General features: G+C 41.8%; 1 protein-coding gene across 2 annotated transcripts in view; it reads right to left on the minus strand.

Moving 5' to 3' along the window:
- Positions 1 to 20,416, minus strand: part of Ebf1 (EBF transcription factor 1) — a 385,123-nt gene that overhangs the window by 94,237 nt on the left and 270,470 nt on the right. For both annotated transcript variants that reach the window (XM_055610690.1, XM_055610689.1), the window contains exon 9: positions 2,797 to 2,927. In XM_055610690.1, coding sequence (XP_055466665.1) covers positions 2,797 to 2,927 — 131 coding nt within the window. The remainder of the gene's footprint in view (positions 1 to 2,796; positions 2,928 to 20,416) is intronic.

Below are 20,416 nucleotides of genomic sequence, written 5' to 3' on the forward strand. Positions count from 1 at the left end.
CCGTTCCCATTCCCTGAGCTCCTGCTACTGTCCCTGAAAGAGAGCAGCACTGTGTGCTGTCATCCCCAAGCTTGCATGACAGCCATAGCCAACCCTCGGCATGCTGCCTGGCTGGAAGTAGGGGCTCCAAGAATGCCAGCTACTTAGTCACACTGCATTCTCCTAGAGCTTTTTCACATATACCACGTGTTCAATACAATATTGAGCTCTGATCCTATCTGACCCAAGCCTTGACAAAAATGGCTTTGAACTGGATTGATCATTTATTTTGCTCAATCAGGAACAAAAGATGGTCACAGAATTTCATTTTTGTTTCATTTATCTTTTATATAAATTTTATGATTAATGGTCATCATCACTTCCACCTTTGCTATTGCTATGCTTCTCTGCTACCAAATCACTGTTTATTCTACACCTTTTCCTCCTGCATTTCCATACCCCTTTCTTGTTCCCTTGCTCAGATTACATTTGTTCTTGTTAATAAGATGTCTACTTCTCAAAGATTACACTGTATGGATCAGATCAACTGTCTGGCACTATCTGGCTATGTGACCTTGTTAATTCTACAAGGATATCTGCTAAATTCTCTTAGAAATCACAATGTGAGTTTTTACCAAGATAGGACTCCTCATGTAAGACATAGCTCACTAGGACACTCCAGAAGGTGAACAGAGCAAAGAACCAGCAAATGCCATGATGCGTACCTTCTAAAGGTGGCCTTGAGCAAGCATTATGAGGTGGGGCTTCAGGCACCTACACGGCAGGGCATCAGGGATGTGGAGGAGGAGGAAGAGTAGCTGTACAACTTCCGTGGACTCTCCTTTCTATGTGTTCTATGGAGTTCAGTATTGGAAAACACATCTTTTGAAGCAATTTGGATATTAACCTTGGTTAGCCTAAATTAGATGTTAACCTAAGACAGAGCATACTTGGGCTGTAATAGGCACAAGTTTCTTCAGAATGCCCTGGCTTAACCCTCTTTTGTCAAGTCCATGAGGCTTTCTGCCCATCCTGATTCTCACCCCGGTCTTCATCTGATTGACATGACAGAGCAATAGACCACCTTGGGTTAATTCTTCTCCACTCCCATCTTTCCTGATAAAAGAGTTCAAAGAGTGACAGAGATGTTAAAGACGTGGCTTGCAAGATATGGAAAAGACTGTTCTCATATAGGCCACTGTTCACATCAGACTGAAGACACCAGCTGGCAACAAACTAAGCCATGGAGATGATCCTTTCCGTGTGTTCCCTGATGCTTCCAGTGAAAATGGAGTACAGTTGGCAGGGGGACGTTTAGTACACTTTTCTTGCCCAGAATGTTCTAGCTTAGATAACAGTTCATTGGATGGACTGAGAAGCCTGGTTCTGATTCAGCTTTGTAAGAGCTTTTAATGCTCTGGCCAGAGTGTGAAACTACCAAGGCTGCACAGCACGCTGGCAAGGGCAACTGGCACATCGAGCAGGTGGCTGCTGATGCACAGAGCGCATGGATAGCTTTAAAATGGACAAGATCCACTTTGGTTTGTTACTAGGGAAAACATGCCCTACTATTAATGCCAGCTCTCAGCTTATTCCCATGGCCACTCCAAGAGGAAAACAAATAAAGCATCTAGAAGAGCTAAATGGTGGCACCTGCTAAGACAAGTGGGATGGGAAGTCACAAAGCTTGGTTCACACCCCAAGGTTGATTATATAAAAGGCTGACATCTTTCGTGTGTGTGTGTGTGTGTGTGTGTGTGTGTGTGTGTGTGTGTGTATGCCTGTGTGTTTACATACACATTGGTCCTCCTGAGTACTCTGGGACACTACTCTTAACTGAATGGCTATTTATCACTAAGGCTAAAGATACTTAACAAGAAAAGCTACATCCAAGAATTTGTTGGTGATGGTACAGAGAGAAGGGTGTGACAATCTCTCAGATGCCGAGGGCACTGCCTAGATCCCAAGACTGTAAAGCAGAGGTGGTACTATTTGGAAAGCAAGGGGGATTGAGCGACCTCTGTGGTCTCTTGTTGTCTGAGTCTGCTTTTATTTTATACTTTCAGGTAAATGAAGACTTTAAGTGTGCTGGATTAAGACACCTAGGCTCCATATTCAGAGAACAAAGATGTCTGTTGTGGACTCCTGAAATGGTGATGCTCTTGTTCTGAGATCTTAAATAAATGTTAATTATTTGCCAGACAAGTCAGCCAGGTCATATCACCATGCTGAAAGCACTGCATGCATAGAACAGTCATGGTCACATGGTGGGAGTCACAATGAAGTACCTGAAAACTACATGTTTCTGCTGTGGAAAAACCCTGGGTTCTTCAGGGTTCCTCAATGAATCACACTGATTGTGTCACTGAGTAACTCAAGAGCACCCTGCATTAGGACTGTCATAGGAATAGTAGTCTCTGAAGCTCAAATCACAGTAGATTCTAAATATGGAATATTCACACAGAACTGACTTGCTAAGGCTTGAATAGCTTTTCCTGCATATTTTCTAACCTTGCATCTTCATTCCACTTTCCATTATACAAGAGGACCTTCACCCTATGGCAAGTCCAAGAGGATAAACCACCAAACAGAAAGCTCTTTTGGTACTCATGGGCTAGACAGAAGTGATTCCAGCAGCAAGCCTTCGCCTCCTGGGAAACTCAGTTCATCTCTCCTAGTTTCCAAAGTCCTGTAGACTGTAGGTGGGCCACCCAGGGTGGCACCACTACGTCCTACACATTCTATTAGAAATTCAGGTATAGACAGTGTCTTCAACTAGACCAAGCTATTAGATATTAATGTTCAGACAACACCTACCTCACTCCAGACCAGCATGGTACCGAATATGACCTGTAACCCATCAAAGAAATTGTCCCCTATGATGATCACAGTCGCGCCTCCCGTCGTCCATCCTTCACTCGGGCTGATGGCTTTGATACAGGGAGTAGCTGCTTTTCAACACACATGAAAAAGAGAAGGAGTCTGCTGTTAGAACCAAACTTTAATGATGGGAAACTTGAGAAAAAGAAAAAAAAATCTTTTATCTTTTCACTAACAGAAAGTCCCTCCAGATCTCAGCATTTCTATATCAGGACCAGAAACCCAGGGAGCAACTTTAGTTCTTAAAGACATCCTTGTCATTGTTTCTATTGAGATGCATATATTTCATCCAAATCTTTATCACTCTTGAAAGCTTGGGAAATTTAAACACAGAAGACAAACTGAACTTAGCACATGCTAGAAATTTAGAATACCATGGAAGTCTTATAGAATTGCTTCAAAGTTGAATATACTTCATGAAATGAAAACTGCTACATTCTTAGATGAGCATTTCCATCCAGCGGAAAGCTAACAAAGTGAGCAGGAGGCTGGAGCAGGAAGGACTGCAGAGAGCATAGAGTTTTCCTCTCTTTAACACTAACACAGCAACATTCCTCATTAAAACTCATTACAAATCTTTTCAAAGATGTGCCATGGCTCCCATTTTATAGATTCAAAGTCTCAGGTCACTTGAGGTGAATTACGAAAGCAAATAGGTGTGGCCTGGCTGAACCACAGACTGTCTTCATGACCTTGGCTCTGTTGTGTTTCCTGGGCATAAAAACCTAAGGCTGACTCTTTCAAGATCTCATATCTCTTTTCTTTGTATTGCAAATGGCCTCTGGAGAAGGGAAATAATTTGCAAAATTTGTGACTGCATGCAGACTGGAGGTGGTTTTCCTAATCAGTAGACACACATGGGGTGGTAGGATTATTATTTTGAAACCTTCCTGAAGGTAGCTCAATGCCACAAAAGATCTTTTACCCGTCAGTGCCATGCTGATTGCTCTTATGATAATGATTGCTTTCACAAACAATACCACAGGCAGACTGGAAAGCAAGTGAGATATTGTGCAAGATGAGAGAGAGAAAGAGAGACTATCCTCTTTAATGGAAATCAAGTATTCAAGACTGACTTCCCAAGCACTAATGCCAAGAGGAGCACCAGTTAACTTTAAATGTGAGTGGGAAGTGCCGGAAAAATAATAACAATTAGTATTGGACTTTGTCAAATTTGGCAAAGTCTCATGTTTTAGCTTCTGCAATAAGCAAAGAAAACATCAGTCCCAATGGGACCAGTGTTCGCGTGCCACCACACAAGCAAGAAGGATGGCATTGGTTCTGATTCAAATTAATCCTCAAAACCGTGTACCGAGAAGTTTGAAAACATCCAAACCAAACATTTGGTGTTGGCTGAACTCACAGGAACGCATCTGCAGCTGAAACAGTGCAGCTAGGGTATTTACTTTCCTGCACTTTATCCCCAAACAAAGCAATTAATCAAGAAAATATAAAGGATCCATGACTGGACTGCATTCTTGTCCAGTTTTTGACTTACACAGGGTGTGGGGGAATCAGTGTCTCAAGGGCACAAACGCTATCTTGAAATGAAAACGTTGACACACATGGTTAAGGGCTTCTGAAGCAAAGATATAATACAATGTAGCATTTCAAGCTGTTTATAAAATAGATAAGATACATTTATCTCTACAACTATGAAAAATTCACAAAACATAACCATTCTGAAAACATTTTGTTAATATCCACCAGATCTTTTTTAAAAATTGATTTATAACTCGATATACTTAGGTGCTAAGGTCACATACAAAAGATGTTGTTGTCTCTTTGGATGCCTTGAGAAAATATTTAATATTGGCTTAGATGAACTGGGTACTAGAACCCCATCTGATTGCAAAGCACAGACTCCAGTGGTGTCATTAAATGCCTAGGCTATATCTGCCTGTGCAGAATGCAAAATGGCCTTCATGCTAGTGTACATTAGCTCTGGGTTTTCTGATTTTATTTTTTTATGGTACAGAAATAATTATTCAGACAAATAATGTCACTTCCAAACGTCTTACCATAACGTAAAACAACATGGAAGGTCCTTCATATATGAGCAGCTATATGAGAGACCTTACAATTACATGGTCAAGACCTGCCAAGTCTATACTTAACTCCTTTCCTTTTTTTATCTATCCACTTGTTATTTATAAAGTACAAAGTGTGTGTGTGTTTAGGGTCTGGGTGTATGTATAGGTGGGGGGGTTGGGGTGGATGGGGATTTGGGAATATATGGGTGTGTGTACACACACACACACACTTGGAAACACTTGAAATTAAGGAAAGTTCTAGGAGCAGCGGTTCATAAGTCAACTCTCCAGTGGAGTAAAGAGCCAACCTGGATAATATCTTGCTGGATTTCAGAGGGAACAATCTTGAGAGGTAACAACAATGCAAGTTAACAAAAAGTGCTCCAGCTAACTTGAAAAATTATATATAGTGAACCTTTATGTGCATGAGTGTGTGGTGTGTGTAGTTACAGGTGACACATGACCAGGTGCTTGAGAGAAGGGTCTCGAAGACAGGGTGAACATCAGTTATCCATAGTGGGTCCTTACGAAAAGGGAATGTGACTGGATTTGGTTTGACAGGAAAAGGCAGCTATTAATGTTAACTCTATTAATGTTTATATGGCTTGAAGCTTTTCCACTGAGCATATAATAAGGAAATATATTAGCAAAACGCTCCGTGAAGCAGGACACATGATGACATTTGTACTTTTTAGAGTAAATCAATACCAAAAGGAATCCAGCCAAGCACCTAACATCAGCTGGGTTGCTTGGAGTCCCCGGGTCTCTCCTCTCTCCTTTACATCTGTAAGTTGTCTAAGGATGCTGTCAGAACCTTCCGGAGCAGCTAGGGCCTCACTTGATACCATCCACTCACAAGAGTGGAGAGAGAGATCACTGTTCCAACAGTCACACTGGCTGGATTCAGCAGAATTTGGAAGTGAGGAGATTTACACAAGTTCAATAACAAGCTGCAATAATCAATGGCATTCTTCCTCAAAAAAAAATAAATAAAAGATAAAAAAATAAACACATTATGGAATGGGAACTGAAGAGGCAGATTTGAAAGCAGGACTATTTTTTTTTTTTAACCAGAAAATTCATGGTCTAATTAATGAAAGACTCCTTCCCATCAGCATATTTTCACACTCTGTCCACAAGGGCAACAGACCCATTTCTGGTTCTAAATTTCATTAAAAAATAAAAGTTTTCCCCCTTCTTTTCTTTAATGCTTCTCCCACCCCTCCCCAGCCACCAAAGTAGAGATTTTCCTTCCTTCAAACTGTGACAATAACATGATTACCCCACCAGTTTAGCATAATGGTTCTGAAATGCTCCTGGCACATTGCAGAATTAAAGTGGGAATTATTAGGTAGCGCCTCTTTGTTATAATGATCACTCCACAAATAAAAGCTCTTCTCCCAAAGGTACTGCAAGGCACAAAATGCTAATTCTGAAGATTATGTGTGCGCTTTTATTAAATATTACTATGCCCTGCCTGTTCGAGGGCTTCTCTGCTCTGATTGTTTTATGAGGACCATGTTAATGTCATTCCGTCTTGCTAGCAGCAGGCACACATTTTAGCGTTTGTATGAGAGTTGATCAAAGGCCACGTGCTGGGGGAATTGCTGAGAAAACACGGACAAGCGATAAAAATCTAACAGATTAATTGGTTTAAATTTCATTTCAGGGTGTTGAACTTTGGCTCAGGACTTTAATACTACACCGTGAGTCAGGGCCTAATTACCAGATTTCCAATTTGCTTTTGAACAATGGCTGCCCTGAGAAGAAAAAGAAAGCGAAAAATCAAAAAAAAAAAAATAGGAAAGAGAGAAATCATTCAGACTCCAGTACATATTTAACAACTAACGTGTGTGAAGACAATTGCAGTGGGGACATTTCTGATCACCTCTTTCGCCTCCAGAACATGCATATTTTCTTGAAATCACCTCAGAAGGCAGAAGAAACCACAAATGCCCTCGGCAGTTTAAAACTGTCTGACTTACAGAGTCAATGCTACATGATTCTAGTGCCTGCCTGCTTGCATCAGGAGCACTGGGCTCTTGATTAGCAAGGTGAATTTACAAGCTCGGCCTCCAATAGGAATGACCTATTTCATTGATAGAAAGCCAGGGTCTGGAGAGCCGTGTTTACCTCAGGGTTTATGGGTGGCCTTGGGAATAAGGGTTAATTGAGCTCAGAGGTGCCTGCCCATTGAGGTGAATTAGTGGTGTGTGCGTCGATCAGCGGGGTCCTGGGGCTGCTCTTGTTTTTGCCTCTGAGATCTCTTTGTGCTCTGATCAATGCCACACTTATTTAGGGTAGCCATAAAGATGACCCAGGTTCAAGGTTTATCAGATCTCATTTCCAAAATGAGGGTTTGGCCACCATTGTTGGCCTGACAGAAGTCTTAGTAGGGATGTGTTTTGTGACCCTGTTCCCTCCTTTTCTGCCTTTAAATACAATGGGCAAACAATACTCTTATCAATGGGCAAAATGTACAAACATAGGAAGTTTCCAGTCTATATCTCAAGATGGAATTTGCTGTGAACTGTGAAATGGGTTTAAGGTTGCTGTCTGGTTTCGCCGTATCCATTCATGAAGTGTGTCAGATTCCTTTTTCTGACATTCCATCAACCAGCCCTCTATGAACAAGCAATTATAAAAAGCCGGTATCTGAGGCTCCCAAATGAGGTGGCAGAAATGGCACCCGCTCTTATTGGTGTCTTAGTAAACACCGATGACCATTTGACATCAATTCTGTCATTCCACATCTACCATTTATTACAGCCTCCAGTCACGTGCTCCACAAAGACTGTAGTAGGTTCCAGTTGTTGAGACCTCATAGATTTGACACGATATGCACAGAAAATGCCAACTCGTATCAGGTATGCTGTACACTAGTTTCTGCCACAATCAATCATTCATTATTGTTGTCATCAGCTTCCTATTAATTGAAGTTTATTTATTTAGTATGGTGCCCTATGCGCTCATCATTTAGATTTTATCATCTATTACAAAAACCTTTCTGAGATCCTTAGTTTAGCTACTTGCTAACATGTTCAGATAAATGGAGTGAATAGGTGGACATGACACCAGAACATTCCAAATTAAAGTGAGTTGTTATTGTTTTGTTTTGTCTTGTTTTGTTTTCATTTTTAAGACATTTGTCTGAAGTGAATGTTCACTGGAAAATACATCAGAACTGTTTCAGAGAAAATGGCTTTACTGTTAAGGCCCCAATGTCTGAAGCGTGTCAGAAAATGCAAAACCCATGAGCTAGACTCATTTTTAATTTAATTTTTATCATTTGTTTGTTTTTTGTTTGTCTGGGGGAGGGCACACACATGCCAGGGTGTGCTTGCAAAGGTCCCAGGACAACTTGCAGAGATCTGTTCTTTCCTTCCACTGTGTGGGTTGCAGGTAATCAAACTTGGGTTTGTAAGTTTTGGCAGCAACCACCTTTACCTGATGAATCATCCTGCCAGTCTGAGCTTGAGCTCCTTCCAATGGCACCTTTGTGCACTCATGAAAACTCCCTCCTGTTTATCTGCTAGGTTTTAGTGATGCAGTATTTGGTAGTAATCCCATTCCAGAAGCTGCTGGGCCATGGACAAGCCCCATTTCCACCCACTGCACAGTCTCAACAATTTGTCTTGCTACTTTTTTTTTCTTTTTTTTTGAGGGAAATGATTATTTTCCCCAACTCTTCCTTTGATTTCTTTCCTAACAATCAGTTAAAGACAAAAGGGGGACCAAAAAGAGGATTCAACATGAGTTAGAAGGCTAGCCCTCTCTATCTTCACCATGCACAGGGTCCTTGCTTGGGCCAACTGTCCTCTAGCAGTGTGAGAAGCTAGTAGCTGCTACAACACTGGATCAGACATCTCCCACCCATGGGGACAAGTCCCATGTGCAGAATCCAAGCACCGCTACTAATAACCCCCAACTCATAACAAACAAACTCCATTAGGAGGAGACCAGGTGTGACAGTCCTGTCACTAAAGCTGCAGCAGTGTGTAACACACGCTGCTTTCCTTTATGGTCCTCTGTACTTGTCTTGTGTAGTTAAATATTTTATCATTTATTAGAGTATATTTTACTTTGTTATTGATCTGCATTTATTTGCTTGGCCTAGCATAATATCTAGATGTTACTTTGCAAAGAATTAGAGAATTTTATATACGTCTTTCTCTCTCTCTCTCTCTCTCTCTCTCTCTCTCTCTCAGGCTTGTGTGTGTGTGTGTGTGTGTGTGTGTGTGTGTGGTTTGTCACTTTAAAGAGAAATGTAAGCCATGATATAGAGATTTCTCAATACCAGATGCAATTAAACCTATTAAATATTAGATGAGGAAATTGAGAGTTTCAAGTGCTTTGCATCCTTTATCCCAAAGTGACTTCATCTGGCAGAAAAGCCCTTTGCTCTGACAGCATTAATGGCTCTGAAAAGGAAGAAAGGAAAAACCTCCCAGTCACTAGATGGAAACATTGCTCCAAAGACTGTTCCTTTAGAGGCAGGAAGTGGTTATCTTCCACTTGTCCCAAATGATGCCATCTGCCAATTACAAGCCCAGCCTATGTACCTAGTTCCTATTTAATTTGCTGTTTTCTCATTTCTCCTAAAGTTCCTAAGTATCTCAGCCATCAGTGCACACAAGCACCTGAGCGAGAGAAAGGCATAAATGTGGTTACAGATATATTCTGGAGCATTCTAGGGCAAGTGCTTCTGGATTTCTGAGTCAGTCTCTCTGAGAACCAGAACTCTATTCATGTTCACACTTCAGGGCTGTTTAACAATTTAGCTATGAAAAAAAAATCTTGACATTTTGATGTGCCTATAACTCCTAAATTGCACTTGAAAGATTGTTGAAGGCTTTTGGATTTAATGACAGGCAACAAAGCATTGTTTCATAATATATAAAAATTGTTTGTTAAATACACACAGAAGCTCAGAATTTTGTGACTCGAGGAGGGCTGAATACATAGCACTCCAACTTGCATTTCACACGTAAAACCTGAAATTAAAATGCACAAAATTCTAATCCCGAAACAGTCAAAGGCAAACGTCGCCACGAGCTTTCTCTTTTCTCCCCTCGTTCTGCGATTGTCAGCCACTCCATTGCTAAGTAAGAGGGGGAAAATAGTCATGAAGGGCAGGCAAACCCCCAGAATGAATTATTCATGGACCCAATTGTGGTATTTGTTGCGGCAGGGGTGAAACTGCTTGCCTCTGATGATACAATAAGTAAATAATTCGGGTTTTTTTTCCCCAACAAAAGAAACTTTTCTGCTCAGAATTATTTTTTTACCCTCTTTTCCTAATTACCCTGCTGCATGAGAAGTCTGAATAAGAAAAAAAGCCATAGAAGCAAAGGAGTGGAAATCACCATCCCCCAAAATGAACAGCCGATATTAAGAAAAGGTGCGACAATTTTCAGATTTAACAACAATGACAAAAATCATGTAACCACTTCTTCAAGGAATACACTAGTCTTTATTCACAAACAATCTTCCTGGGCCTAGAAAATCATAAAGCCAAATATGAACATGTCCAGTGGAAAATCTGTGACATTAATCTTGGCTGGAGTCATATTTTTAACAGGACTTGAATGTGTGTGTGGGATTATCCAGATGGCCATACAGGAATCGGCCTGATAGGATTAAACCTTTATGCTGAACTCTGCTCCATCTGTTCGCCAAAGCTTGCTGTTCCTTAGCTGAATGTGAATTTTTAGCTTCCTTGTGTCTGGGAGCAGGACTCAGAGTGCAGGGAGAAGAGAGCTGCATGCGAGTGATTTAGCATTGCATTAGTCTGGCTTGGTTCGCACTAGAGAATGTGCTAAAAAGTTGGAAAGCGTGTCTTATCTACTCTGCATCTTGCCCCAGGTTCTCACCCCTTTATTGCATTTGAGGGTTTAGTCTGTGTACTGTCATCCTAGGCATGTGTGATGACATTTGTCTGAAAAAGTAGAATGGGGATAGAAGTGTGGTAGCTTTACCACACACAAAAAAAAGTGACTATCAGTACAGATGATCTATAACTATGAGTGGAAGATTCAGTCAGACACAACCAGCTGAGCTTTCTCCCCTCTCCCCACCTATTAGAAGAGAGTTACTATTAGTCGTTTTAAAACAAATTAGTTGCTACCACTCTCACTATCATTTCTAGTAGGTTTTGTATGTTTCTCAGGAAACTTTCTTGCTGGGCTGAGGCCTGGGGGAGGCGGCAGCTTACAGATTCATCTTGAATAAATCGAGCTGAACTCAGTTGGTACTCCTTGCATATGCCCTCAGAAACAGTGGCCAATCCATCTTCCCAACTGGACAAGTTGGGTTGTGGGAGCATTCAGGGCAGAGAGTGCCGAGAGGCAAACCCTGGAGTGGTTCTAGGATGACCATCTCTGCAACAGTGACAAAACGCCTACTGGAGAAGGGCGGTGACAAGCTTCCTTGTCTGAATTTATGGCTAAGTTGCATGAATGATGGATCTTTTAGAGCCTTGTTCATCAGCTGCTTACAGCTCCATGATCACTAAGTGTGTTCGGGATATTTGTGATGAAAACTGTGAGAGACAACACCTGTGATGGGCATCGTCCCTGAGGACGGGCCCTGGAGTCAGCTAGCACCCATCTGTGGACATCCCATCCACACTTGCACAGTGACTCTACACCACCAGAAGGGCTGGGACTCAGCAGACCATCAAATAACGTTAGCTTTTCCATATATGGGCATCGCTAGTCTAGCTGAGCAGTTCCCTTAACTGAACAGCTAGATGACAGAGAACAGTGCAACTTCCCATCCAAATTTCAGTGTGTTAGTAGGAAGATGTGTGTAAGCACCTCATAAAACACTCTTTGATCCCTTCAATTGACAAAAATTCTAACCAGGTGATAAGGTGGTTCCCATTCTGGAAGCAGATGGCTCTAAGCTGTGGAACTCCCCCCCCCACCTCCACACACATACAATCTACACTTGTAACATGGATATGTGCACATACATAGGATCAGAGTCTATCCTTCACATTCTATCATAAATGACTAGCTAATTAACTAGTTAATACTAGTTAACTGGAATCAAACCCATTATTCAACCTGTTTTGCGCAATGCTGGAGCCACTATCCACAAATAACATTATCAATGTATAATTAATTAATATGAAAAATACTTAGTCACATTGCTAATATTGCCAGAGGTAAGGAGATACCTGATAGCACATAGATCCCTGCATCTTCACCAGACTCTACTGGACAGCATAGATCTTGGGACCAAGTTTAGATAACTGGGTCTATAAATGTTAGTCAGAACTCCCAGTTTTGAGGCCCCTATCAGGAGATTTGCTAGCAGTAATTTCTACAAATCCTGCCAAGAAGGACAACAAGGCCCTCACACGAGCAGTCAAGGACTTAATGCAACGCAAAAGAGATTCTGTTGATTTAGGCAGAACTGCTGACCTTTGAGCATATGAGCCCTGAACTAGTGGCTCTTTAGTTTCTAAAGAGAATTTGACATCCAGGTTTTGATATGTATCTTATTTTTGTCAGCAACAAAATTCTAACCAAACTCTAACTGAAGTTATTATACAAAGTAATGTGATTCACTGGGACATTTTCAAACGTGCATGTTGTTTTAATTTGTTCTTATTTGTGCCCCTCATTCACCTCCTCCCCATCTACTATGCCACTCTCTTGCTAATTTAAAATATTATGCAAGCCAGAGCCCAAACCTACATAGGGCTAAAGGCTAGATCTCACCCATCATCCTCCAGTGCACAGAGCATATAAATCCTCCCCAAGTCAGGAATTCTTAGTTCATTTCTACAATGACTAATGCTTCCACTGACTCACCACACAATAAATGCAAACCCTAGCCATGGCCATTTCTGGTTCAGCCTCACATCCCCTCCCGGAGGCCGTGGGAGCTTCCTAGCTTGCCTTGGGTAGAATGCGTAGTTTCTACATACGCAGCTGGGGAGAAGAGCTAGGATTTCCAGTGTCAGTCATCATGCAAAATAGCATAGACAGTAACATTTTAAGGAACCTGCGTTTTGTATGTGAACCACATTTCCAAATCAACCTTGCCCAACTTTTATTAAGGGACAGGCCATGCTTTCTGCTTTTGCAAATAACCCCCTGTTTGTATTTCTCTCCACAAGGACAGCTGCCATGGCAAGCAAATCGGAGTGAACTTTCATAACTGAAAGCCTTATCATGCTGAACCAGTTTCCTCTCCTCCCTAACAGGGCCAGTGGTGCTGCAAGCCAGCATTTGTTACAGCACAGATGTTTCCGTGGTGATGGTCTGTGACGTCACAAGCACAGAAACGTGGATCATCAGTCTCATCCACACATGATGAGCAAAGAGGAGTGGGAATTCCACATCTATGTAAGCTTTAGGAGGCATTAACTCAACTTCCTCCATGAATATTCAGAATCTGGACCGTCCTGTCAGAACTGTTGGGGGGAAAAAAGCCAAGCTATTTACCTTTTCCAATTCATTTCTACAGCCTGATGATTGTACTCAAAGTCCATTCAGTCCCCAAAGCTAGAGGTACCTCACTCAGATGTCAGTTTTTGCCCTCATGAGTATGACTGACTTTCCCTCTCCCACCCCAGAGGCAACCATTGGCTCAGAGGCACTGCCAGTGAGTCCTGGAGTCCTCACCCCCCTGGCCGGTGTCACTCTTTACTTCTGGGTGCAAACCCCTTTTTCCTAACTCCCAGCTCCTGCCATTTTAATTGGGGATGATAATTATTTTAAAAAGCCCACTTCATGAGGCTGCAGTGAATTTAAATGAACTCACTTATGTTCAGAGGAGTAAGGGGGAAATAAAGGTGAGGTGGGAATAAGAATGATGAGGGGGAAAATGATTCAACTCAAGAAGATGGGGGCACGCATTGATAAACTGATGCATTTGCATTGATGCAGATACAGGAGGTACTGGTGTTAGTCCCAGTCCCCAAATGTCCCTGGCATTTCTTCCTCAGCAAAGTTTCCACTTGCTTCCATAGGGCTCTTTACTGACAAGGCCCAACTTCTGCATGAAGCTGATGGTTTCTCGTATAGTCTAGAAAGCTCAAGTCATTCTCAAAGTCCTTATTCATATGTTACTTCCTGTTCTTCCCCCTTGCACTTCTTGGACTTAACCTCGATGTCTGTGTGAATATACTCCTTTGCAAAATGTGTGTGTGTGCGCACATGAGTGAGCGAGGGTGTGTGTGTGTGTGTGTGTGTGTGTTGTGTGTGTGTACGCGCATGCAGAGAATCAGCCTGACCAGCCAACACATCATGCAGACAGGAACCTCACCCATTGGCACACTGGTGGATGATGACAGTACTTGGCGCTAACACTGGTTAGTGCTTGAAGGCCTTTGCCATTAATATTCACCTTGAGTGGTGGGCAGGCTCAGGTAGATTATTCTAATCTATAGGCGAGGAAGTTGCAGCTTTGAGACACTCATACTTGAGATTTTCAAAGTCTGCTTTGATTGATGAAGCCAAACCTCCCTTTAGCCTTGGTGCTTATCTGCAATATCTGTCCTGTTTGGCTAAAATAATCACTTTTATCCTATAAATACAGCCAGAGTTCCATAAAAATCTTAGTTGTGTAATTCTTTGTCCCCAGTACAGAGGGTGGAGACTTATTAACTTTACAGAGTGTTACTACTCTCTCTCTCTCCAAGCAAAGTTATTTCTCCCCGAAGACACAAACCCACATATGAACTATAGTAAAGTCTCTCTATTTCCTTCTTCTATTTCCAAGTTCAGAAAACGACATCCTTGCATAACATCACAGGCGCCAACTTAAACACAGTAACACCGAAAATGCTGCCAAGCTTCCAGGCATAGAAACATCTCTATTGTTACAAGTCATGAGGGCCACCAAACAAACCCTACTTGTACATCTAATGCAAGTGATGCCAGCACTCTGAGGGACTGACAGAGCATGGAGCAGTGTCCGCCCACTTCCCGATGTCACTGGAAATCTGGATGATATGTATTTTGATGATCTTCATTGGAGAGTTTTTCATATGTGGAGAAAAAATTCTGAAACCTGATTAACAAATAGATTGACCTGGCACAATACCTTAAAGATGGTTTCTGTTTTCATCATTTTTTTTATTTCCACAAAGGATTCAGTTTCACATACTAACTAAATCAAAAAAGACCTTCTAGGACCCAGCCAAAGTTAAAAAGGTAGAAGAATTTGAGGTCTGGCTTTATAGATTTGCTGCACGTGATAGTTACTGGAAGAGCACTCTTGGTTCTGTGACCCAGCCAGCAGCAGGGCCACTTTCCTCCTCTGTTAAGAAATGAGAAGCACATCAGGACTGGCTGGAATGTGGCCCTTTGCCCACCATCCCACAGGTGATGGGTTTTGGCTTCTCCAACCATGCCCTGGGAAACTCAATGGTAGGATGCTTGCCTAGCAGGCTCAAGGCCTGGGTTTGATCTGCAACACCATCAAAAAAAAAAAAAAAAAAAAAAAAAAAAAAAGGAGGAAGAAGAAGATAAGGAGGAATAGGGAGGAATCTGAGGAAGAGAAAAAGTTATAAGGAAGAGGAAAAGAGAGGAAAGAAAATTCTCAATTTACAACACACACATTCATTTTAAATGATCTTCTAAATAATGGTCAAACTGTGTTGCTACCCACTCATGTTTTACAAAGGCATGTATCAGGACATTGCCCTAAGGTCCACGGAAGAGACTGGTGTAATGAAATCTCAAACATAAACCCCTCCCTGTCCCTATTCCCCATGTCATTCTGGACCAGAACTGCAGATAATGTAGTTTTAAACAGCTAGGATTTTGCTGCTTACAACCTCAAATAAGTCAGCCGCAGAGGAGCATGTGTTCATGTATAAAATATTGATCAACTGCACAGATTGGGATAAGAACCTATTAGCCGCAGAGTTCTGCTTTCATGTTTAGTGATCAGGTATGTGTTTGGTGGATGTAGATCTATTTGTGTGCCCCATGGTCCAGAGAGTGTTAGTTTTGTGTTTCACTTTTCTCTTCCTGCCCTGGTACTTGTCTGGTCTGCTTCCCACACCAGGGCTTCTGCTATGACTGGCCTGCACATATGTTGCAGAAGGATTTAATGGCCAGGTCATACTCCTGCCAACTTTCATATGGCAGGCTGGCAGGGAAGCCACACAGTCCTACAATCCTCAGGCTGGCCCCCCTCCCCACACACTGGGTTGCTGAGATCCTGCTGATGGTGTCATATTCATCTGATAAGGGTGATGATCACCCAATTTCTATAAAGTTTCATTTCTGTCCACGGAGTATTTCAGGTTGCAACACTGGCCCAGGGAGCTGGAGATGGGGTGCCCGATAGCGAGATGTGATACCAGGGGTTTTTATCTTAACCCAGAAAAGCGCCTTCCCATGTATCACTGCTCAAGCCAAGTAACTCACCCTTGGGATTGAGCATAGGCCTGGCTTTTCAGTTTGCCTTTGAGTAATGTCGTCAATTTGTTTCAACTGGAGCAAGTTTTACATTACGGGCTCAAATAGCAACAGCCTCTCTCCACTTCTGAAGTCCAGGGTGCAGAGAAAGTGGCATTGACTGAACAGTGGGAAAGAACAGTAGCCATGACCCCTGTGTCAGCATCTTAAAGTCTAAAGGTTGAAGAAACAAATTTGACTCATTTAGCCACATGAAAATCCTTACCAGTTGGCCTCAGTTTCCCCTCTTTTAAGTGGATATTATAACTGCACTGCCCTCCCCTGGCTGTTAAAAGCATTAAAAAAAAAAAAGATTTTTCAAAACACTCATCACTGAACCTGATGCATCCTGAGTACTATCTCAAAAGCAAAACCACCATCCCTGGAGACACAGGTCTGAATCGATAGTGTGTGATCTATCAGACTAGGTGTTAGTTTACAAGCTGATTCACTAGCCCACTCCTAGGCTGCTTAGCCATCTGTGATGTCATCATTGGTCACCACTGCCAGCAGGGATAAAAGGACCTCTGCCTCTTCCTTCCTTTCTCTCTCTCCTCTCTTGCTCTCTCCCCTTTTTGTCTGTCAGGGAACCCCCCCCTCCCCTCCATCTCTGTCTCTTTCTCTGTTGATGTGCTCATGGCTCACTCAGGCCCTAACTATTCTGCTTCCCTTCCCCCCAAATAAACTCTTTCACATAAGATTGTGTGCATGACATTTTTATATAAATACTAACACTAGGGCTTGTAGCATTAATCACAAGATTAAAGGGAAACAATGGGCTTCTTTGTCCAAACAAAAACAGAAACTGACCCATGCAAAATTTCTAAATTTAATTCTCAGAAACAAATCCTTAGACCTAAGCTTTCCCATCAACCCCAAATGGAGAATAGTCTATCCATACTTGACAGTTGAACAACATACTCTCCCTGCTGCCTGATATTTTTTTTTTTTCTGTTTACTTTATCAACTGCTACTCATTCAAAAATTTGAAGTTTCCCTGACTCCACAATCTGGACAGGGTCCTTCTGCATTAAGTCTTCCTGGCATTTCTCTTCACAGCCCTTAGCAACACTGCTGTTTTTCCCATTATTTCCTATACGTGAATTGGCATATGTATGTAGCTGTGTGCCTCATCATGTTAATGCTCTGCTTTGTTCGTCTCTGCACGCGTATTGTCTAATACAGTAGGTAGAGAGCCAATAAATATTTGTTGAGCAGATAAATGGCTGAATGAAGAGCAAATGAGCAATCATTGATGGTCTTAACACTGTGAAAAAATTGAAGTGGGTGGATTAAAAGTTGGGGGTTCTTCCAGCCTGCATTAACAACTGCGCTACAAAGTTAGGTAGTTCGTGCCTTTGATTGTGGCATCTAGGAGGTGGGAGCAGGAGGAACAAGTAGTTCAAGGCCAGCTTTGGCTACAGAGTGAGTTTGAGGGTAGCCTGGGCCAAGCGAGACCCTGTCTCCAAAGAATGAAATCCAAACAAAATAAACAATTGCCGCTGTACCCACAATGTGCTTCCTCTATGGATAAGAGGCTATGTGGAGTCCTGTTTCCTGGGTTGAGTGGCCTCCATTCCGGCAGCTGGTACCCCATTCTCTTGGGAGTTAAAATTAGTATCAGTAACCACACAAGGCCACACCCCCACCCCTACCCCACCCTTACCCCCACCCCATGAAGAGGGCTCTAATCATGCAAGGACCCAGGTGGATCTTGCTGACAGATGTTAGAGTTAGAAGGGAAGGTAGCAGACAAATTAAAAAAAAAAAAAAAAAGAGCCGCCAGCTTCCGGAGGTACCAGGACTTCCTGCCTTTTAGGCCTTGCTGGTTCCTGCCCTGCCTTCCCCACCCTTCCCCTATGCATCAGCTTCAACAGAGTTGCTGCTCTTTCTGTCATTTGAACTCAAATCCTATCTCAGAAATTGATGGGTGATGCTGCCCTTGACAACACAGTGTCAGCTTAACTCAGTGTCCAGCTGGTTCTGTGTGCATTATCATAATGTGCTGCCTGGGCAGATCCTGGCCAAGGCTTGCTCTTGATTCAAGTCCCCTTTCTGCTTTCTGACATATAGATATGGCTTGTTTAAAAATAACAATGCAGTTAATAGCTTAGGAGAGGTTTTGATTTTTAAAATCTCTTTGGAACAGAAATTCTACCTTAATGGTAAAATGAACCTAAAAGGCTTTTTTTTAACAAACAAGCAAACAAACAAACAAACAAAAAACAAAAGAAGTGTCCATTGGGAAAAAATAAAAATGAATATTTCCCAGGGTCTTACATATATCCTAGTAAATTGAATGAGTTATTATTATTTTTCAATCTTTAAAGCCTTTCTAACAGCATGCTTTAAATTTAAGTCATAATTTTGCTACATTCCAGTACCATGTAGGCAATTACTTACTTATTTTATTTAGATAATCTAACATTTTTCTCTAAGTTTGGTCTTACCCTAAACAATTATGTCTATGAGATCATAATTTTGAAGTAGTAGTAGTGATTTTTTTTTCCTTACAAATTAAGGTAAATATATAGCTATTTTAAGATATCTTAAGACACACATACTGATATATACCTATAACCCTAGAACTCAGGGATAGAGGCAAAAGAATTATGAATTTTGAGCCAGCCTCAGCTATATAATGAGACCTTGGTGTGTATGTTCGTGTGAGTTCAGTTCAGGTATGCATGACTATCTATATGCATAGGAATACCCAAGGAGGACATTGTGTATTTTCCCCCATCACCTTCTGCCTTATTCCCTTGAGATAGTATCTCTCACTGAACCTGAAGCTTGCCATTTCAGCTGTGCCAGCTAGCCTGTGGGTCTAACTCTGCAGAAGTATGGTCACCTCAGCATTTGGGTAACCACCCCCAAAAGCTATGTGTGTAGTTCCTGAAGAAGTAAGAAATGTTCTCGCAAGATCATCAAAGGGCTTTGCCGAACCTCCACTTAAATGTGAGGGGACAAAGGCCCAGAGAAATCAATCTAAGTTCACCCTCAAAGCCACATATGAGAGCATTAGAGCGTTTCATCTTAACATATTTCTCTAAGTATAACTGGAAAAATAAAGAGAAAAATTAGAGGTTGAAGAGATGATCCAGTGGTTTAAAGCAAATACAGCTCTTAAAAAGGATCCAAATTCAGCTCTCAGCACCCACATTAGGCAACTCACAGCTGCCTATAACTACAGCTCCTGAGAAGCCAGAAGCTCTGGCCTCCTCAGGCACCCAAACTCATGAACACGTGCTCATATACAGAAACACATGCATTAGAAAATACACAATTGAAATAAAATGAGTCTTTACTTCAAACCTAACTATTGACCACTGCTTTTATATATCACATTATAAAAGGGGGCTCCGGAACAGAACATGGAAGTGTTTATTTGCATATTGCCACGGTATGAATCCTTTTGAATTCTCCTCGTGTGAGGGAGTCTCCTATAAAAAGCAAGAACAAAGGAGGGTCCTGGTTTGGAACAATGAACTATACAAATGAATACAATTGGAATTATGGTGCATGATTGATCAAATACAGAACGACAACAAAAAAGCTTCAAAAAGTTTTCTCATTTCTAGCCAAAACAAAAACAGACTCCCCACCACCCCCTCCAAATTAAAACACTATAGTGAGCTTATTAAAGTAAGTGTGACTGACTCATTTATTAGAGCCAACAAAATAATAAATGCTGGAAATGTCCCACAGTTGACCAGTTAGCTGAGAAGTTTTTATAAGAAGGCTTTGAGCCCTTCAGTTTCCCATATTGTTCCCAGCATGGAGTTTCCTAATCCTACAGTTGTTGTCTTATGAATTACCCAATGCTCTCATGGTTTTCCTATGGTCCATTTTCTCCCCCTTATATATGTCAGAGAGTCTATAGGATCCATAAATGACCTAGAGAGAGATGAATCAGAACATCTCTGCAGCTGAATAAGATATTACCAACTTCCTTGTGATCTTGCCAGTCTTATGAAAAACACATCAAGGGAAGGGAGGAGTGGCTCTGTAGTTAGGAGAACGTACGAGCTCTTTTAGTGGACTCCAGTTTGGTCCCCAGAACTCAGTCATAAGGCTCACTACTACCTATAACCCCCA

This window comes from Psammomys obesus, unplaced genomic scaffold (genome assembly GCF_907164565.1).
Source record: "Psammomys obesus unplaced genomic scaffold, mPsaObe1.curated_primary_1811, whole genome shotgun sequence".
Classification (NCBI taxonomy): domain Eukaryota; kingdom Metazoa; phylum Chordata; class Mammalia; order Rodentia; family Muridae; genus Psammomys; species Psammomys obesus.